Source organism: Schistocerca nitens, unplaced genomic scaffold (genome assembly GCF_023898315.1).
Source record: "Schistocerca nitens isolate TAMUIC-IGC-003100 unplaced genomic scaffold, iqSchNite1.1 HiC_scaffold_431, whole genome shotgun sequence".
NCBI classification, from domain to species: domain Eukaryota; kingdom Metazoa; phylum Arthropoda; class Insecta; order Orthoptera; family Acrididae; genus Schistocerca; species Schistocerca nitens.
Window position 1 is genome coordinate 174,747 of NW_026045964.1, and position 23,103 is coordinate 197,849.

Sequence of the window (23,103 nt, forward strand, 5' to 3'; positions counted from 1 at the left end):
AGCATCTTGCAAAACTTGTCCTAACACACTCAAATCTAAAAGAACATAACCTAAACTATTTTGGTCTTTGCCAATAAATAAATCCTCATGGTCTCCAAGTTTCCTCTTCGAAGCACTAGTAAGAGTGTCCTTATCACGGGTCTGTGAAAAATCTATTTCAGGATCAACACTGGATTCAGATTTTGTGATATGCTGATTTCCATGAAAACGTCGCTTCTTAAAACAACCCTTTCGTTTCGTCATGTTGAAAAGCGGTATAACAACACACCAAACCACTATGTTTTCAGTTCAAAACTTATGAAACACAACAACCACAAAGTAAATAAACAAAATGCATGTGCTATACCGCCATTTCTGTTTACACACTGCATCCAACCTCTTAACACGAACATTAACATGATTTCAAGGAATAAATAGCTGAAAACCACAGCCTTCTAGATTGAATAGTTCAAGAGATAGAGATACTTCGGCAAGTCAGTGCAGAACGACCAGATAATTTTATACATGCACTAATAAATTTGAAATGATAAAAACTACACTTCCAATTGGAATTTTTCGGCAAATAATGCATCAAATTATTCAGGAGAGATCAAATATTAATAAGAGATAATAATCCGAAAATGTCACTTTTTGACCAATTCCCCTTGACAATACTGGGCGAATCTTCTACTATCACGGTCCGAACGACGCGCAGTATTTCGCCGTCAGTTTGCGTGTTCAAGACGTTCCCTAAGGGGCCAGTTTGTTAGTCAGAAGGTACCACACTGCCACTGTTGTTCAACCTTCTCATTCTGAGAGTGTTTCCAGAAAATCTCATGGCGGATGTGAGTACTTTAGCTGCCAAGGGAGACGGAGTCTTCATCGCGAGTTGTAGCAATTTCCTCCGACTTTGCCCGGCGTCCTCTGAGAACCGGAGAAACGGAAACCTCTGACCGCCAACTCGTCCTGTACCTAACCCGTTTTCTCATTATAGCAGCCATAAAGAAAACAAAATCATCTAAAATCAATTTTTTTCACAGATTTTAATCTTAGACAGATAAAATTTTAGAATGAATGAATCTAGGCAAAAAAAAAAAAATATCGGAAAGAGTTTAATGGTAGTACCTTTCTTATCTGTGTCAAAGATCAAGTTACCTAATTAATTAATTTATTTTTTATAACATAGCAGATAATTATACCTAGAACATTTTCCTCTACAAAACGTCGTTTTTGAGATGTGTGGTTGGGTCAAGCTAAAACAAACTCCGTGTATATATTACATTCAAATATCTGACGCTTGCTCTTGAAACACAGAATTATGTTTCTTATTTCCTGAGATTAAGGATTCTTCTATTACATTTAATTTTTATTTCCTTTAATATTGCGGTTCGTCTACCTTTCTCAGCCGCAGTTGCTATGTACAAAAACTTACGAGCAAATACTCTTTGACATAAGAAGAGGCCGTAATTGCACAACAGCTGCACTTGAGTTTTTCCAGAGGAAATTTGTTTACCCATCACATGCGTAACATTCTAGAAAGATTGCGCGTTGTCCGTACTTCAGATATCTGCAGCGTGGTGTGATAAAGGTTATGGACGTCTCTTGACTGTTGGCTTGTTTGTTTGCTAATCGCACAAGTCACCTGACGATTGATAAGGAACATGATTCACAGCCAACTGCGTAATTCCTTTCTGTTCTACACTGAAGAACAAAAGAAACTGGCACACCTGCCTAATATAGTGTAGGGCCCCCACGATGATGACGAAGTGCCGCAACTCGACGTGGCATGGACTCGACGAACGTCTGAAATAGTGCTGGAGGGAAGTGACACCATGAATCCTACACGGCTGTCCATAAATCCGGAAGAGTAAGAGGGGGTGGAGATCTCCTCTGAACAGCACGTGGCAAGGCGTCCTTGATATGTTGAATACTGTTCATGTCTCGGAGTTTGGAGGCCAGCGGAAGTGTTTAAACTCAGAAGAGTGTCCCTGGAGTACTCTGCAGCAATCCTAGGCGTGTGGGGTGTCACATTGTCCTGCTGTATTGGCCCAAATGCGTCGGAATGTACAGCGGACAAGAGTGGCTGTAGGTGATCAGATGGCATTCTACCGTAGATGTCACGTGTCAGAGTCGTATCTAGACGTGTCAGGGGTCCCATATCGTTCCAACTTCACACGACCCATACCATTACAGAGCCTCCACGATCTTGAACAGTCCTCTGTTTACATGCAGGGTCCAGCGATTCATGAGGTTGTCTTCATACCTGTACATTTCCATCTGCTCGATACAATTTGAAACGACCTTCGTCCGACGAGGGAACATTTCCCAGTCATCAACAGTCCAATGTCAATGTTGACAGGTCGTGGCAAGGTGTAAAGCATAGTGTCATGCAGTCTTCGAGAGTACACGAGTGGTCGCTAGACTCCCAAAGCCCATACCGATGATGTTTCGTCGAATGGTTCACACGCTGACACTTTTTGATGGCCCAGCATTCAAATGTGCAGCAATTTGCGGAAGGGTTGTACTTCTGTCGCTTTGAACGATTCTGTTCAGTCATCGTTGGTCCCGTTCTTGCAGAATCTTTTTCCGGCCGCAGTGATGTCAGAGATTCGACTTTTCACGGGATTCGTGATATTCACGGTACACTCGTGGAATGCTCGTATGCGAAAAACCCCACTTCATCGCAGCCTCGGAAATGTTGTCTCTCACTGCTCGTTCGCCGACTATAACACAACGTTCAGACTCACTTAAATCGTGATGTAGCAGCAGTAACCGATCAAACGACTGCGCCAAAGACTTGTCATTTTATACAGGCGTTGCTGACGCAATGCCGTATTGTGCATGTTTACATATCTCTGTATTTGAATACGTATGCCTCTTCCAGTTTCTTTAGTACTTCAGTGCATGTGATTTCGAATGTTCTGGACCTTGACACAGGTAATGTTATTTCCTTCTCTCTCCCTTGGGTGGTTTCAACCAAGAGGCACATCCAGTGCTCCCGATTACAGGACTCTCTGCTCTGTGACTCTCTTGGTGGGAATAGTATTCTAGGACGTGGCTGGCAGCTCGTGCTGGGCTGTGGACGCCCGCTGCAGCTGGCTGGCTGGGTCGGCGTACTGGAAAACGCGCCCAGCGAAAAACGCTCCCAGTGAGATTCGTGCCCAGAAAGCGTCCAGGACGGGTCCGCTAATTTCCTTGCCCGGCAGACAAAAGAGCTGAGGGACGCTACCTGGAGGTTTCCGAGCTGGAGTTTTCAGCTGTCAGACAGAGAGAGAGAGAGAGAGAAGAGAGACAGAGAGAGAGACAGAGAGACAGAGAAAGAGAATTAAGTTTATACCACACACCACTTTAAACTGCAGTAAATACAAGAGATTACATTCTTCTGCTTCACTTGCAGTACCATTCAGCAGTCATTACCAATATCATTTTCATTATAACAACTACACTTCTTGAATACTCAGAAATATCAAGTGACTCAATACTTAGCGATTAGTAATGTCACTTAATTTTAACTCTTAATTTATAAAAACTAGCGACGAATTGTGGTGGTGACTCTTGAATGAGAAGTACAATTGTAAAGGGTTGACTCTGAAAAGGGTTCGCCTTTGTTTCGGTGTATTGTAAAACACATATACTATATTTTAAAAATAATCTGATTTCCATCACACTTTATCCAGGCTTTGGACTGGCTAAAAGAGCGAAAGTCATTTAGGGGTGTTTAAAATCAGCTTATAAGCATCGTCAATATATTTTTTTTTAATTTTTAATATTTTTTATATAAGTTGCTATTTACATTTGAACACTATTGTATCTATATACTTCTTCTGATAAATTCAGTCAAGTTTCTGTAGGTAGGATATGGCTTTCATGCAATCCTTGATCTCACCATCCTCTTCGTATTTTTTTACTATTTTTCCCAACCTTTCATCAAGTTTCATGTAGACTGTTTTTTCCGTTTACCTTCCATACTCAGTTCTGCCCTCATTAAGGCGCTCGCTGAATTTTCTGCTTCTCTTTTCAAACACCTAAATCGTCGTTACTTTTCCGATTTGGTTTAGCAAGCATGTTATTAACTTTTTGGTGCCAACCTTCTACAGCGCTGGTTGTTCGGTGGCGCCGTTTGTAGCAACTCCAAAGGTTGATAGTGGTTTCTTCATTTTCCAACCATCTATCTACGAAGTAGTCAAAAAATTCAGAAAGTTTGGGGATATCCGGTGCATGTGAATGTATCTCCAGCCAACCATCACATACATCTTCAGGCCGTAGAAACGCCAGCGCAGCACACATGCGAAGATTTTGTCACACTTCTTCGTTTTCTTTGTATTCATGAACAAGTCCTAGCTCTTGGACTTTTCTCCAGAGACACTTTTACATGTAGAAATAACATCCATGCACTTCAGCTGTCGGAAATACAACTTTAATTGCTGAAATCGCAGCTGATTCGGAGTCTACGGTCACGTTTGCAGGTTTCCATTCAGGAATTTTTTCCATCAAATTTCGGAAAAGACGGACGTACGTCTCTTTTCTTTTGTTTGGCAGTAGTGCAAAGGCAACTGGATAGATGTTTGTCTCATTATTTGTACTCCCAAAGTCGGCGTGAATGGCGTATATTTGCTAAAACTGTTTGCCGCAGCACTTGAATGTACGATCCATAAAAAAGTCTTGTTTACTCCTTAGAGACTCTCTTCCTGCCCTTCCGCTAAAAACTATTATCCTCTCTCCTAGTTTGTAGTCGCTTAACAGAAAACTGCTGCCATCGTTCATAGCTAGTAAATCTGCCTTTAGGTCAATGTCTTCTCTTGTCGGTGGATCTCTCTCATTTCCCTGTGATTTTGCCCGCTGGTAGTACAAAGCTCTCTTCGTTATTTGCTGCTCTGGCATTTCAGTGACAAAATCATAGCCTCGATTATGCAGGCAACCCAGCTCCTCTGAATACTTTTTTTTAAATAGACATCTCTTTGTCTCTTGCCCTCTTCTTTGCGTGGTTCAAAGTCTTCCTTACTTCCAACCGAGCGACATCCAGAGGTCCACATTGATGCTCGAATGAAAAAAGCACTGTCGAATCCTCCGTTTCTAGCATTCCTCGGCAGTGGTTTGCTCTCTATCTTGAACTGTTCCATCTTCTTTAGTTCTCTTCACTATGTTTGAATAACCTTCGTAGTGGCAACATGGCTTACTGTGATTAGTGGTTGAAAATTCCATATCTGAACTACTGTGTGGGAAATACACGAATCGCGCGATGTGAACTCTTCTACAGCCAGCGTGGCACTAAGGCTGTGTTTGTGTATCAGACAGTCGGCGGCTGTGCCTAGTACCGGGGGAGGGGGGCAGGTCCCTGTGTCCGAGGTTCAAAAAATGGCTCTGAGCACTATGGGACTTAACTTCTGAGGTCATCAGTCCCCTAGAACTTAGAAGTACTTAAAGCTAACTAACATAACGACATCACACACGTCCATGCCCGAGGCAGGATTCGAACCAGCGACCGTAGCGGTCGCACGGTTCCAGGCTGTAGCGCCTAGAACCGCTCGGCCACTTCGGCTGGCCCTGTTTCCGAGGAGCAGGTAGTTTAGGGTGATTAGGACGGCCCAGGCAAAGGTAAGCCCGACACAAAGGGAGTGAATCTCACGCATTCCTGGTTGGGGCCGAATCTCACTGGGCGCGATTTTCATAGATTCGGTTGGGTCAGGTGAGAGGCGGGCGGGGGGCGAGGCCGCGCCCAGCAGACAAAGCCCTGCAGGGCTCCGGGCTGAGCCCAGAAAGGCTCACTCTCAGAGGCCCTTCACTGAGGCCCTGCACTGGAGGGGCGTGGCGCTGGGCGCTCCTCCTGGAGAACGGTTGACACGCTGGACGCTGCGCTGTTCTCCACCTCCAGTGGTGCTCCGTCCAGCTTCCACGTACGTGTCCCAGTTACCCCGGTATGTCACACAAGACCTAAACCTGGTGCCAATGAGGAAATAACTCATACCTAAAACACCTTCTGTGTCTGTTAATGGATGACATGTTGCAATACGTGATGTTCAAGCAGTGCAACCCATTATTAATTACTTACATCGTGCCTCTCCTCAGACATCACGTACAAGGTGTCGCAGGAGCGGTGGTCAGTATTCGAGAGCGTGACAGCAACGATCACTTGAAGCAAAAAAATCTGGTCAACGTGGGCTGTAAAGAGATACTAGCAATTCTTCATCCTAGATACTATGATTCAAATCCCTTATAGTGCCATCTCTTACCTTTCACTGTTTTGATCGGTTGTAGTATCGACCACATTAAGAAAAAATCTCCAGCAATCATTGGATGTAAAGTGCATACTAAGGTATGACCACTCGTTCATCTCAGCTACTGTAAAACGCACCACTTCTAATGAAGAAGTGCTCATAATTTGAACTATCCACTTTAGAGCACACGTTTACTGGACTTTTGTTTATCTCCTCACTAACACTTCCTCACAAAATAAGGAAAGCGAAGAGGTCACAGTAGAAGAGATTTGTTTCGCACTGCATGTACAAGTGCTCGTACCTCTTAGGTGTGCATTTTAGAGACGTTGTTTACTAGACCTTTTCTCTGGATGACCGTGTTCCTATCATATCCCTGACAACAGACGATTCGTCCTGGCACACGATATATATTTCCTAGCTCTGTCACTGTGGAGTTTACGAACAACTTTGTGTGCCATCTTGCAGCGAACAGCAGCATATATTACTGAATTGTAAATAAAGCATACTCTTTCTTCGTTGCCACAAGACCATCGACGCGCCATGTTTCGACTGAAAATTGTGTCGTCCCTCATCTAAAATGCTAGTCTCATCAACCACAGATACCCAGAATGAAGTCTTGCTCTGCAACGAAATGTGCGCCGACGTGAAACGTCCTGGCTGACTAAAACGGTGTGCTAGACTGGGGCCCGAATCTGGGACTCTTCGTTGCCTTTCGTGGGCAAGCGCCCTACCGACTTAGCTACGCAAGTGCGACTCATGACCCCTCGCCCCACCTCTACTTCCGCCAGTACCGCGTCCCCCACGTTCGAGTCTGTGTCTGGCACGCAGTTTTAAACTACCAGGACATTGCCAACTCACGACACTTCAAACATTGAGTCAATTGCGCTGTCCGTTTGCAGACTTCGTGTAGGCCACTTTTAGGTGTCTCAGAATCAAAGTTCCGCCGCCCCCATATTCATGTTCCATCATGGGAATAGTTCTAGAAGATGCTGACTCGTTCAGAAGAAACTGCAACAACCAATCATTGAACATTATACAGAATGCGACATGGACTTGAATAACACTACCTCCAGCTTTGTGCACAAAGGCGTAGAGTATTCAGCAGGTTTCATTTACAATAGGTTACCGCCAGAACAGCAAATGTTAAGTGATAAACCCAACTATTCAAATAGTAGAGAAATGGTTCCCTCGTGGCACATTGTGGCTGTTCCATACGGGGTTTCCTAACTGTGGTTAGAATTCTTCTTCTATATCTCTTGTTTTTAGTGTTTTATTGACTCCTTAATCCCGCTTTCAGTTTTCTGTAAGCTATGCACTGCCTAGTTTCGTGACCAAGTATCAGTGGCACACATGCTGCCACAGGATAAATAATTATATAAATACAAGTAAGCAAATACACGGCTGCAGGGCAAACGTTGAACTGTAAACCATTCTGTTTCAGTTCTCTCAACGTAAAAGATTCACGATTTTCCAGCTAAACAATGCACCATGCACTATTTACGGAGGTACTCTTCTGAACCCTCACATGTGTTCCTCAGCACCTTCCATGTGACATAAAGCAACGCATCTGCTTACCACACTGTAGGTACGATAACCTTTCACGTCTGCAAAGTCCCATTCTTTACTTATAATATTACACGTTTCAAGCCTCGCCAACCTCGGATGGTTTAATGCAGAACTCATGAATAATTTCGACCCAGTGTTCTAAGGAACACTTTTACAAAATAACCTCTTCAGTTTGCTCTGTGATCATTGAGGTGAGCAATAAAAAGAAAGCCCATTCTCATTTCCTTAACACAACTGCGATAAATAATTTTCAAGATACAGCATGCCCTATTATTACTAAAAATGTTTCTCTTGTCCATCAACATTATAATTATTCAGCTCGCTTACTTTGATTTATAGTAGAACCATGAGCTACCATGCTGCGAGGTACAGTAGCCTAAAACAGTCTGCTCTGTTTTTTGAGTAAACTTTGAGTTGTGTAGTGCGAACAAACCACGTTTCGCTTCAGTTCCTATATTATCAGTGACACGTGACTTTCCAGGTGGACAATGTACCATTCACTAATTACAGTGTTTCAGTTGTCAACGTCCATGTATTTTCCTCAGGTACCTGACTATTAAAATAGTACCACCTTGGGGGAATCACGATATATGGAGGGGTAAACTTTAAAAAAATTCAGTTCGTTGCTAATCAAACAATGAATTGTACACTATTGTTTCACAATATATATAAATGACCTAGTAGGTAGTGTCGGAAGTTCCATGCGGCTTTTGGCGGATGATGCTGTAGTATACAGAGAAGTTGCAGCATTAGAAAATTGTAGCGAAATGCAGGAAGATCTGCAGCGGATAGGCGCTTGGTGCAGGGAGTGGCAACTGACCCTTAACATAGACAAATGTAATGTATTGCGAATACATAGTAAGAAGGATCCTTTATTGTATGATTATATGATAGCAGAACAAACACTGGTAGCAGTTACTTCTGTAAAATATCTGGGAGTATGCGTGCGGAACGATTTGAAGTGGAAAGATCATATAAAATTGTTGGTAAGGCGGGTACCAGGTTGAGATTCATTGGGAGAGTCCTTAGAAAATGTAGTCCATCAAGAAAGGAGGTGGCTTACAAAACACTCGTTCGACCTATACTTGAGTATTGCGCATCAGTGTGGGATCCGTACCAGATCGGGTTGACGGAGGAGATAAGATCCAAATAAGAGCGGCGCGTTTCGTAATAAGGTTATTTGGTAACCGTGATAGCGTTACGGAGATGTTTAGCAAACTCAAGTGGCAGACTCTGCAAGAGAGGCGCTCTGCATCGCGGTGTAGCTTGCTCGCCAGGTTTCGAGAGGGTGCGTTTCTGGATGAGGTATCGAATATATTGCTTCCCCCTACTTATACCTCCCGAGGAGATCACGAATGTAAAATTAGAGAGATTAGAGCGCGCACGGAGGCTTTCAAACAGTCGTTCTACCCGCGAACCATACGCGACTGGAACAGGAAAGGGAGGTAATGACAGTGGCACGTAAAGTGCCCTCCGCCACACACCGTTGGGTGGCTTGCGGAGTATGAATGTAGATATAGATTAATAAAACACAATTAACTTTCATCACCACATCAAGGGCACCTGATCCCCCAGCAGTACAGTCAACGATTCTTTTGTCAAATTGTTACTCTCCTGACTGTTCAACACGTTTTCCACCACCATTCCTGTCAGGTGCTGAAACTTTTTGGGTACCATTGTAAAGGGATCAATGACCTACTACTGTAACTTGGTGTAGTTAGCTAAGGAATCCTTGAAGGGCAAAGTGAGTATGAAGCATATTGTGCTATTGTACCTGAAACTTCAGTGAACTTGACTCTAGCTGTACAATCCACCATTTGTAAAGTTACTCTTCAAAATCCCGCCAAAGTCTCTCAGCGCCTGTGCTGTGCTGTACAGAATCAGCATGAGGTACCAAGCTGTAGTTAAAAATAGAAGAACTCTTGTTTTCTAGGAGAATATTCAGTAATCGCGAAGCAAGACGTTTAAGCTTAACACTGCTCCATTTCTTACTCACTACTATACTTTTCTAATTTTAGTTACTATATCATGGTTAACAAGTTTTTCCAACTGAACAATGCACTGTTGGTTACTTACGGTAATATTCAGCTCAGTCGTATGCCTCGTTACCCAGTTTCATTATAGTGACACACAGGTCCAGACTACAGTACCGTGTTGTAAGGAACAGTGGCCTACAGCGGTCTGTGGAGTTCGTTGAGAGAATGATGACGTGAGCAGCGTGAGGAAGACCACATTGTTTCAACGTTTTCGAAATTACTGAGAGAGAACATTCCAACTGGATAATGCCCCATTGCTTGCTACTGCAGTTATTCACAACAGTCCGTCCTTACATTCCACAGTATCAGTACAGTGAGACACTCGATCTGCTTTCGATGTCATGTTGACTGGAATAGTAACTTAAATATGGTTGTTGCGAGAACACTGAGGTGAATATTGTGAACGAAACACAATCTGCTTCCTGTTCATAGCGTCTGCATATGTATTTGTCAGGAACATTTTAATATTTGTTACGAATTGAGGAACAGTGTGACTCTGTCTAATGTGATAACTAGTGAAACAGAAAATCAGTGCTATGGAATATAAGACTGTTAATTCTACGAAATGTTACTCTGGAGAAAACCAGTGACAATAGAGACTTGATATAATGTGCTACGACTCAGTGTGTTTACATCTGTAAGTCTTACAGTTTGGTGTATACATAAAAGAGACACTGTGGCAGCGTCTCTCTCCACGACGTTCTCTCTCTTTCTCTGTCTCTGCCTCTGTCGTCGTTATAAGATGGCTCCGCGTCTTCCAGGTCTGTACGACTGTACAGTTCGTTATTAATTGTGAAATACATTTTCGACTTAAACCGCTATGTGACGCTTTCATTTCGTGGTCGTAATCGCCCTGCCTCAAATAACGAAGCGTTTGCACCACTGCCAGCACGCAGCACGCATGAGCTACCAGACAGCCGCCATTACGCGGCAAATTAGAACTGTAATGCTTTTATTTACAGCTGCACAACTGCTCGCACAATTAGTGTGACATTTCTATTTCTCAGGAGCCTGTGAACCTGGAGGGGATTTTATTTACATCGAAACAACTAGATGTACAACAAATGATTGATTTTTCAGCTGGACTGGGTACAAACCAACTAAGGCGTAATTTAAAGTCACGTTATAAAGGAAAGGTGTGGGACTGTGCACTGGTAAACCCTTATGATGAGAAATATTTACAGTCGTAGTCATTTACAGTAGCACGCCTGATTTTGAGGTGGTTACAGACTTTTATCGTAACGAGATTGTTCTAAATTCATCATTGGTTTTTATAGTGTTTACGTCACGCAGTCATAATAATTAAATGTAAGGCTCAGTTCACGATTATTGAAGTAAATGTGACGAAGAATTGATCTGTAGTTTACGACGCAAACGAAAGTGCTAGGCTCAGAATCCATGCAATATTTTACGACCTAATTTGCAGAGTATTTTATCCATCTTCAGCAACTGTTGTCATTTACACTGAAGCGCCAAAGAAACAGGTATAGGCATGTATATTCAAATTCAGAGCTATGTAAACAGGGACAATACGACGCTGCGGTCGGCAACTCCTATATAAGAGAAAAGTGTGTGGAACAGTTGTTCGATCGGTTGCTATTGCTACAAAGGCAGGTTATCAAGATTTAAGTCGGTTTGATAGTGGTGTTATAGTCGGCGCACGAGCGATGGGACGCAGCATCTCCGAGGTAACTATGAAGTGGCGACTTTCCCGGACGAGCAAATCACGAGTGTACCGTGAATATCAGGAATCCGGTAAAACATCGTTGCGGCTGGAGCGAGATCCTGCAAGAGCGAGAGCAACGGCGATTGAAGAGAATTGTTCAACGTGACAAAAGTTCAGCCCTTCAGCAAATTGCTACAGATTTCAGCGCTGGGCCATCAACAAGTGTCAGGGTGTGAACCATTTAACGAAACATCATCGATATGGGCTTTTGGGGCTTAAGGCCCAATCGTATATCCTTTGATGACTGCACGACACAGAGCTATACGCCTCGCCTGGGCCCGTCAACACCGACATTGGACTGTTGATGACTGGAATCTTGTTCCCTGGTCGGACGAGTCTCGTTTCAAATTGAATCCAGTGGATCGACGTATACGGGTATGAATCCATGGACTCTGCTTGTCAGCAGGGGACTGTTCAAACTGGTGGAGGCTCTGCAATGGTGTGGGGCGTGTGCAGCCGGAGTAACGTGGATCCCTGATATGTCTAGATGCGGCTCTGACTTGACAGGTATGTAAGCATCTTTTCTGATCACCTGCATGCAGTCATGTCCTTTGTGCATTCCGACGGACTTGGGAAATTCCAGCAGGAGAACGCGACATCCCACACGTCTAGAATTGCAACAGAATGGCTCCAGGAACACTCTTCTAACTTCAAACACTTTCCTCGGCCACCATACTCCCCAGACATGAAGCTTATTGAGGCTATCCGGGACGCCTTGGAACGTGCTGTACAGAAGGGACCTGCACCCCCTCATTCGGATTTATGGACGGCCCTACGGGTTTCGTGTCGTCAGTTCCCTCACGCACTACTTCAGACATTAGTGGAGACCAAGACACTTGTGCATGCTCACAGGGGCCCTACACGATATTGAGCGGGTGTCCTAGTTTCTTAGACTTTTCAGTGTATAATGAAATAATAAGCAACCAATTGCATAAAAGAAACTTAATTTCTTTACCGGTTTCGGGCACTTAGTGCCCCGGACCGATGACCTAGCAGTTTGGTCCCTTTACCCTGTCTTTAAACCAACCAACCAACTTAGTGCCCTGTTCATAAGACTATGCCACTGGTTCGCATGCTACCTTGCATGTTCGAATTACTAGGCGATATTCCCTGATTTGTATTCGACGTTCCAGAGTATCCTCCTTGCCCAGTATTTCTCCCACTTCTCGTTGTTATTAAGGGTTGAGTGCTTTGTCTCTCATGACGCCTTTTTAGGTCAAATAAATGATTGCCACAATCGTTTTTCTACCAATTGTCGTTTAGATTGTGATTACTCCTCCTTCCATCTCCATTGCCGTTGCTGTGTGGAAAACGGTTGCGTCTATCTCGCTTAGGTGAAGATCCATTACCGTTCACATACCGATTACTATGCCTCGAGTCTTCCTGTATGCGGTCAGTAGAGACTAGCACGGACATAAATTGCTCAAGATCATTTTCAGATAGATTGATCAACTTTCCTTAAATATTGTGAGATAACCTAATACTCAGTAAGCGAATGACGTCTCTATTAGACATGAGTTCATCCCAGTAACCTGTTTTATTTATGTACCTTTCGAAATACTTTCTCAGAGAACCCTCCTTTTGAGTTATGTAATTCTGGGTTGTCGATTTGTTTACATAAACGCTCTTGAGTACCGAGTGACCAAAATTTCGCTAGAAATACTTATTCGATTTGTTGTTGTTTATCACAAGTTTCTGCCATGCGTGTGGCCCGTAAACCTGATTCACCTTGAATGTCAGAAAAAAAAGAAATTGGTTTTCATGTCTCTCACTCCAAGCACTAGATAATATATTTTTAAAAACATCGAATGAACACAAGCCTGTGAATAGATTTCTTTTCATCAGCATAAGGTCGAAACTGTCATTGTTTAATCGAGCCTTCTTCAAACGAGAAGTCAGAGACTGGAGGTGCTGCCCCCACAACTGACGAATGTTGTCTACTGACTGACTCTGACTATCCAGTGTGCGTGAGTGTGGCTGCTCGAACGCGCTCGGACAGTGGCCTTCATTACGACACGTATTTCCGCATTTCACGCCACAACACGCCTCTTACCGTCTACTGGACTGCGACTCGTGTCACAACACTGTGCAGCGCTTCGCTGCTACGTTCGTTTCTGTGCGCTGTGCCGTCTGACTCAGCGGTAGCAGAACCTCAACATTGTTGTTTGCAATTTCCCTCCTTACAAGCTGTATTCCACACTTTACCTGAGGATGTACGCGATCCGTAATCGCGTTGCTTATACTAGACTACTGGCCATTAAAATTGCTACACCAAGAAGAAATGCAGATGATAGACGGGTATTCATTGGACGAATATATTATACTAGAACTGACATGTGATCACATTTTCACGCGGTTTGGGTGCATAGATCGTGAGAAATCAGTACCCAGAACAACCATCTCTGGCCGTAATAACGGCCTTGATACGCCTGGGCATTGAGTCAAACAGAGCTTGGATGGCGTGTACAGGTACAGCTGCCCATGCAGCTTCAACACGATACCACAGTTCATCAAGAGTAGTGACTGGCGTATTCTGACGAGCCAATTCCTCGGCCACCGTTGATCAGACGTTTTCAGTTGCTGAGAGATCTGGAGAATGTGCCGGCCACGGCAGCACTCGAACATTTTCTGTATCCAGAAAGGCCCGTACAGGACGTGCAACATGCGGTCGTGCATTATCCTGCTGAAATGTAGGGTTTCGCAGGGATCGAATAAAGGGAAGAGCCACGGGTCGTAACACATCTGAAATGTAACGTCCACTGTTCAAAGTGCCGTCAATGCGAACAAGAGGTGACTGAGACGTGTAACCAATGGCACCCCATACCATCACGCCGGGTGATACGCCAGTATGGCGATGGTGAATACACGCTCACCGCGATGTCGCCAAACACAGATACGACCATCTTGATGCTGTAAACAGAAACTCGATTCATCCGAAAGAATGACGTTTTGTCATTCGTGCACCCAGGTTCGTCGTCGAGAACACCATCGCAGGCGCTCCTGTCTGTGATGCAGCGTCAAGGGTAACCGCAGCGGTGGTCTCCGAGCTGGTAGTCCATGCTGCTGCACACGACGTCGAACTAATCGTGCAGATGGCTGTTGTCTTGCAAACGTCCCAATCTGTTGACTCAGGGGTCGAGACGTGGCTGCACGATGCGTTACAGCTATGCGGATAAGATGCCTGTCATCTCGACTGCTAGTGATACGAGGCCGTTGGGATCCAGCACGGCGTTCCGTATTATCCTCCTGAACCCATCGATTCCATATTATTTTAAGAGTCGTTGGATCTCGACGAACGCGAGCATCAATTGCGATAGGCTACAGTCCGAACTTTATCAAAGTCGGAAACGTGATGATACGCATTTGCCCTCCTTACACGAGGCATCACAACAACGTTTCACCAGGCAACGCCGGTCAACTGCTGTTTGTGTATGAGATATCGGTTGGAAACTTTCATCATGTCAGCACGTTGTAGGTGTCGCTACCGTCGCCAACCTTGTGTGAATGCTCTGAAAAGTTAATCATTTGCATATCACAGCATCTTCTTCTTCCTGTCGGTTAAATTTCGCGTCTGTAGCGCGTCATCGTGGTGCAGCAATTTTAATCGCCAGTAGTGTATCTAACCATCTATTCAATTCAGATTCTCTGTTCTTTGCTTCCTCAGCAAATTTTTGTTCGACATTTTTATTTCAATATAGTGCAAGATTATCGGACAGATCAGTCAGTGACGCTATTTCTTCCTCGACAGCCCAGTCTGCGGCTTTTAAAGTTTCTAGCGGCGTGGACAACGACTGTATTGATTGTGGTAAACCTTTGCACGCCCTTCTTCATTCTGTAAATCCAGCCTTTATTTCTTTCACTTCATGGACTAATTTCCTATAACGCTCCATCTCAGGTTCTGCTTGCAAGCGATCGCATTCGTTTCTACTGCTTCTAAGTGATCGTGTTCTGTGTCACGTTCTCCTAACTTATGTAGAAGTTCAGCGAACTGATCTGGTATAGGCGATCAGCTAGGTCCGTCCTGTGAGAGATGCTGCACCCAGATCACTAATTACTGCGATTCCTTGCCGACATCGGCTCCAGTATACCCAGTGAGGTTACCTGCTTCAGCGTGTTCACTGTCCCCCGGCACAGGCGAGCCTTGGACAGCTAACCGTTCTGCCTATTTCATAGGTCTAACCAGGATTCGTCACACGAAATACAGCACGTATTTGGTACAAAACGCACTAGCTCTCTATACAAGAAGCAACAACGCACAACTAAATGACTGAGTGATGGCGTACCGCAACGAATACCACCAATAACAGGAACTATCTTCTGTGCATTCCCTTTAGAAATTACTCGACAATAGAAAATTCTACATCGCCGCCACTATCTGTTGAAGATTAATCTTATATTCCCTGTATAGTATTGTATTTATTTTCCAACTATTCTTATCCTCTCAGGATTAAAAGTATCTTCTTGTGATATATATATATATATATATATATATATATATATATATATATATATATATATATATATATATATATATATATATATACCTCCATGTACTTTTATAGCCTTTAATATTTTGCTGTATGCACCTTAATATTGACACTTCAGCGGCAGAGTTCCAATCAAAACTTGTGCGTGTATAATGGAAGTAACGGACGGAAACTTGCTCGGTCTGTCTGTTCCATTAAACTAGATTCGGCCGCAATAAGCTCTCCATTGTTGGTCTTGCGGCGGAGTGAGGGCAACATAACTCACACTGATGGCAACGACATGTCAGTGTTGAGGAACAGCGATGATCCCGATATTAGCCATGTCTGCTGAATGAACAGCGTCCATGTCAGAAGACGGACAGAGAACTTGTGGAGGCCGCAGTAGAAGCGACCATATGTGGCATACCCGTTAATATAATCACAGACACAGGTACTTCCACGAACGTAATGAGTGTATAATACCTCATGAAAATTTCTCAGGTCCAGATACTACGGACATTAACCGGTGGAAAACTGTAGGGTGACAGGTGGTATTGGCGCCCAGTCTCGGCTGATAAAATACCAGGTTCAGATTGTAATAATGGTAGCAGAGGAACCTATTAGCGCCACCTTTTTCGTAGTCCGAGGACTCTCAGTTGCCTATATCCTGAGTTCCTAGTCTCTCAGGGAGAGGAAAGCAAATATTGACCTCTCCAAAGGTGAAATAAGTTCTATCAGTGAGGGAAGAATAGTGTCACTGGTGATGTTGTGAACAGAGGAAATACTTGGCAAATACTGCCAAAGTATCCAGATTATGTGTAGGGGGCCACGCGTGTTGCAAATCTTCAATACAGTGTATAATAAGGGATTCTGCTACTCAGGCACTGGAGAAGATAATCTGCCTCACGTGGAAAAGCTGATTATCTCGAAAACACGAGAATCAGAGTAGCAGCAAGCGAGTCGAATTAGGTCAAGTTCTATGTAATTACAGGCCAACCAGGTATCATCAAGGAATACAAGTACAATATAGAGGTGATACCTCATATTTTTTCGTGCCACTTAATCCGTGCTGTACATCAAGAAGAAGTCAGTCACCAAGGAAATTAGGAAAATGATTGAATGGGGAATAATAGAACCTTTCTTCTTGTCACCAAATAGTAGCCGGCCGGGGTGGCCGAGCCGTTCTAGGCGCTACAGTCTGGAACTGCGCGACAGCTACGGTCGCAGGTTCGAATCCTGCCTCGGGCATGGATGTGCGCGATGTCCTTAGGTTAGTTAGTTTTAAGTAGTTCTAAGTTCTAGGGGACTGATAACCAAAGAAGTTAAGTCCCATAGTGCTCAGAGCCACAAATTCGTCTGGATTTAGATACTGGAGATATTTATAACTGTATCAGTTCACACCAGACTGGAGAATATGGAATAACATATACAAAAATTCTTTGGTGTTAAATATTTGACAGCAATAGATTGCAAATAGTTTTACTGGCAGATTCCTTTAACTGAAGTTTCCAACAAGTGTATAGCATCATATTTTGTGGTAGAGGCTACCAATTCAGAGCACTGCAACTTGGCCTGAGTGTTAGTGTAGGCGTATTTAAAACAGCACGTGGTACAGTACTTGGCCACGAACCCTTAGATAGAGTAGCGTTATACGTGGAAGGCTTACTTACTGTCACCCCAACGTGGGAAGAGCATGTAGAGATTTTAGAGAAGGTATTGCCAAAATTCACAGACGCAAGGGTGGCTAGAAACCTCGAGATATCCAAGTCTAGTGGGCACTAAATAAAATTTTTAGGGAAAGTTATTTCGCCCTTAGGTATCGCTCGTGATCATAAGAGAATGCAAGCGATTGAGGAATTTCCTCAACTGAGAACGAAGAAGCAATTAAATGGGTTAGGATGTTGTCTGTTTCAAGGAGAAGATGAGATCAGTTGCAAAGATATAGGAGTGATCGGTTTCACAAGTCGAGTGCTCACTAGTTGTTGGCACTCCTATTCAGTATCACAGCCGGGAGCCTTAGAGGTCATTTGGGCTGTTAAAAAGTTATGTTTTAACTTCTACGGTAAGCCAATAAAGTATATTGTGATCATCAAGCTCTTAGCTTTTTGCTTACGTGCAATGTTTTACATGGCAGGTTGTCCCGGTGGGATCTAACCTTACAACAGTACCTACTTAAATTAATATATATCAAAGGATGTAACAATGTAGTAGCAGATGCTTTATCACGCCTACCACGTAGTGTGGATAAGATTACCGAGCTGACTGAACAGGATTCTGAGTGTAACATGTTGCCAGTCAGGGATGAAACACATAGGCAAAAGTTCTTGCAGACGTGTGAAGACGTGGCCAAACTGGAAAACTCAGATCCGACTGGGAATGAGGTAACAACAGTCTTGTCTCAGGATCCACCGTGTGCCCTAAGCGAGCGATATAAAATAGAAAATTCAGTCCTATTCTGTAGGAGGGACATAAAAACAAGTGTCTGGTTCATGTGTATAACATAGTCGTTCATGAAAGATTTCATCTGGTATATGCGCATGACTTGGAGGCCCGTAGGAATTAGTAAGTGTATAAAAATCATAAAAAGGTACTGTCATACCCAATAACTTCAAAAGACAAGTACAAGGTGTAATACGAACCCGCGAAATATGCCAGAAGACCAAGCCAATGGACAGGTCAAGAAAGAACGTGTTACGTATGGTGGTACTAACTAACCCTTCACGATCAGTGTCAACTGACACAGTGGGATGCTTACGCAAGGCATGCGGTGGTGTTGAGTATCTCCGCGCAGTGTACGATACATTCACAAAAGATGTGAAAACTGTACACTGTAAAAACCTCCACAGCATCGCCAATAACTCGAATTATGGTAAAGGACTGCACACCAAATCCAGGCAAACTTCCGGCTATGGTGTCCGACAGTGCTGCTTATTTTACCAGTTCAACATGGGAGTAGTTCTTAAGACCCAGAAGAAATTCCGGTGGAGAGAATTTTTAAGGAATTAACCAGATTTACAAGAACCTTCGTATCCAGTCAGCACAGTAAGTGGGAAAACTATGGGTCAGTCTTCGAGAAGATTCACGATCTCCTATTGCATGTTGCGACTTGGTACTCACGAGCCAAGGTGTTAATAGGTAGGGAGGAAAGTAACGAGTGGATTGTTCCATTACCTGGGGTACCAGGGGCAGAAAAGTTCAAAGGATAGATACGCAGAAGTCTTGGATAACTCAACCAAGTGTACCCAATGTAGGAAATTAAAATATGACTGTGGTGTGAGGAATACACTATAATTTTAAGTAAATGATATAGTGTTGTTAAGGACTCAGCCGAAATCACCTATTATGTAGAAAAAGAAACTGGCGATTGGGTTACGCAGGGCCGTACAGGATAATAAGACTAGCACACGGCTGTAGTTGTTAGCCGATACCAAGACAAATAGAGGAAACGGTTTTGGGTTTGTACCTCGACGAAGGCTTGAGGAAGTTAAGAGTAGTAAGTATTTTACCAATCGTTTTCATGTGAAATGTGTATTGTGTTTAGTATATACACTTGGTCATCAGCCAGGACTGAAAATTTGCAGATCAAAGAAGAACTGCCTTCAGCAGTACAATGTACAGAAATTTGCCAAAGGAAAGTCTACCTGGTAGACAAGAGCTACTACAGGTCAAAGTAAATACTGAACGGAAAAGTAATGTGAACTGCGTACGGCTTGCCTCCTGGAGCAGACACTTTACCGATAAACTTTCGTGAAGGTGAACTTTATTTACCACGAAAAACTTCGTTACGAGTTACAAAGTGTCAAAAAATGATAATGACGAACTTTCTTTACAAAAATATTACGAAAAATATCAATTAAATGTTTCATGACCTACAAAGAACCGTTAGATGGGAAACTAATATCTATGATCATTTTCATTCTTGGAACAAATGTCCTGATGACTTTTTTCGTTCTCACTTCTTCTTCTTCTTCAATTTCTGATCTTCTATCTCGAGCGTGCTTGATGCCGGACGTGACTGCTGTAAGTAGCGAGAGGCGCAGATGGTGTTCATATTGTTGTCGGCCATCTTAAGTCCGATAACGTTGCTTCACTATACTTCTGAACTGATTAATAATATTCAACTCAGACTTGTTTAAAGAAAATAATATTAATGATACTGCTCCAGAGTGCTATTGAAAAGTTGGTACAACGCTATGACAAACGTCTAAGTCAGAACGGCGACTACGTAGAGAAGTAGCTGAAAGGTGTAGCTAATTGTTACAAGTAAAACATTTCTGATGTTCACTGTGGTTTCAATTTGGCAATCAATCGGAGCTTACTTTCTGAACAGGCCTCGTATATATATATATATATATATATATATATATATATATATATATATATATATATATATATATATGAATAGCTTCTAGCTTTGAGAACGCCTTTTTACCAAACGGCATAGATCTTCTTTGCTGCTTTTATTAGCTTATGCATAAGTCTAAGTTGCTTACTAAATTGTCATTCACCGCAAAACTGTCCGCCCCCGGTAGCTGAGTGGTCAGCGCGACAGCCTGTCAATCCTAAGAGCCCGGGTTCGATTCCCGGCTGGGTCGGAGATTTTCTCCGCTCAGGGACTGGGTGTTGTGTTGTCCTAATCATCATCGTTTCATCCCCGAAGTGGCGTCAAATCGAAAGACTTGCACCCGGCGAACAGTCTACCCGACGGGAGGCCCTCGTCACACGACATCATCATTATCACCCTAAAACTTGGTTAAATGTTGCTTTAGGTGTGTGTCGTAACTCCTCTACTCTTAATAGATCAATGAAGAATGTCGTGTGACTAGAGCCTCCCATCGGGTAAACCGTTCGCCGTCTGCAAGTCTTTCGATCTGACGCCACTTCGGCGACTTGCGCGTCGATGGGGATGAAACGATGATGGTTGGGACAACACAACACCCAGGCCGACCCAGCCGGGAATCGAACCCGGGCCCTTAGGATTGAGATTCTGTCGAGCTGACCACTCAGATACCGGGGACGGTAGCTGACAGTCAACGTCTTTTGAAAGCTTGCAACACCTTTGAGTACACTCAGCGCAACATGACTTATTGTCTTCCAGTGTACAGCTGTGACAGGACATCTCAAGAGGAATAGTAGATAGTTTAAGTGGTGGTAGTATAAACTAATGTGCATAAAACATTTCATATAATACGTGTCCAGTTTGTATTGGCTACAAAAAGATAGATGGTTATTGAGATAAGTTTTCATTTCAAGTGCTCATATTGAATTTGATGTGGGTTTACTTTGGGGACCAGTTTGTGAAGTTTCGCTTGGTTTTGCATAAATGAACTTTTCAACTGCGATTCTGATTTGTTGAGCAATACTATCATATCGTTTAAACGTGCACCCCATATTCACAAATGCTGAGTAAGCCGATATGGTGTTTGTGTATGGGTTTTGTAATGCAAACGCTGCTTGTAGGTAACATGCTAGAGGATTTCCTAACCATAGACTGACAGATTCAAGGTGGTTCAATCCAGTTTTCTCTGAACTGCGTGAGACTGGCGGAGTACCCGGCAGTCACACCTCACCTGAACAGAGTGTGGATGAAGGGGGGAGGCATTATGTAGTTAATCCTCGAATTGGCACACACGAAAATTCTACATGTATTTGTGTTCAACATACAAGAGCATAGCGGATGTTACCTATGCTCATCTACATCTACATTCATACTCCGTAGGCCACCTGACGGTGTGTGGCGGAGGGTACCTTGAGTACCTCTATCAGTTCTCCCTTCTATTCCAGTCTCGTATGGTTCGTGGAAAGAAAGATTGTCGGTATGCCTCTGTGTGGGCTCTGATCTCTCTGATTTTATCCTCATGGTCTCTTAGCGAGATATACGTAGGAGGGAGCAATGTACTGCTTGTCTCCTCGACTTGCGCCATAGGTTGGTGGGGTTTCAGGATCCGCTGGATAGGTCAGGAGTCCACTACACGCAGCAGGCGGCTACACGGGTAGCAGGGGTTGGGTGGCGTGGACTGGGCGGTTTTTTAGGTAACATGGCTTCGGGCAAGCCTCAAAAAGTGTGGGGAAAAGTCAGGACATGCGGGGATCAAGCAGCAATCGCTATTGTAATTGTAAACTGTCGAAGCTGCATTCGTAAAGTACCGGAACTTCAAGCGCTGACAGAAAGCACCGAAGCTGAAATCGTTATAGGTACGGAAAGCTGGCTGAAGCCAGAGATAAATTCTGCCGAAACTTTTACAAAGGCACAGACGGTGTTTAGAAAGGATAGATTGCATGCAACCGGTGGTGGAGTGTTTGTCGCTGTTAGTAGTAGTTTATCCTGTAGTGAAGTAGAAGTGGATAGTTCCTGTGAATTATTATGGGTGGAGGTTACACTCAACAACCGAGCTAGGTTAATAATTGGCTCCTTTTACCGACCTCCCGACTCAGCAGCATTAGTGGCAGAACAACTGAGAGAAAATTTGGAATACATTGCACATAAATTTTCTCAGCATATTATAGTCTTAGGTGGATATTTCAATTTACCAGATATAGACTGGGACACTCAGATGTTTAGGATGGGTGGTTGGGACAGAGCATCGAGTGACATTATACTGAGTGCACATCCGAAAATTACCTCGAGCAATTAAACAGAGAACCGACTCGTGGAGATAACATCTGGGACCTACTGATAACAAACAGACCCGAACTTTTCGACTCTGTAAGCGCAGAACAGGAAATCGGTGATCATAAGGCGGTTGCAGCATCCCTGAATATGAAAGTAAATAGGAATATAAAAAAAGGGAGGAAGGTTTATCTGTTTAGCAAGAGTAATAGAAGGCAGATTTCAGACTACCTAACAGATCAAAACGAAAATTTCTGTTCCGACACAGACAATGTTGAGTGTTTATGGAGAAAGTTCAAGGCAATCGTAAAATGCGTTTTAAACAGGTACGTGCCGAGTAAAACTGTGAGGGACGGGAAAAACCCACCGTGGTTCAACAACAAAGTTAGGAAACTACTGCGAAAGCAAAGAAAACTTCACTGCAAATTTAAACGCAGCCAAAACCTCTCAGACAAACAGAAGCTAAACGACGTCAAACTCAGCGTAAGGAGGGCTATGCGTGAAG

The 23,103-nt window shown here is 43.5% G+C and overlaps 1 protein-coding gene across 1 annotated transcript in view; it reads right to left on the reverse strand.

Annotated features, from left to right (window-relative positions):
- LOC126232124 (circumsporozoite protein-like) overlaps window positions 1–20,054 on the reverse strand; it is a gene marked incomplete at its 3' end in the record, with an annotated part of 146,480 nt that extends 126,426 nt beyond the window's left edge. The window contains exon 1 of the mRNA XM_049942433.1: window positions 19,945–20,054. Coding sequence (XP_049798390.1) covers window positions 19,945–20,054 — 110 coding nt within the window. The remainder of the gene's footprint in view (window positions 1–19,944) is intronic.
- Window positions 20,055–23,103: the final 3,049 nt, after the last annotated feature.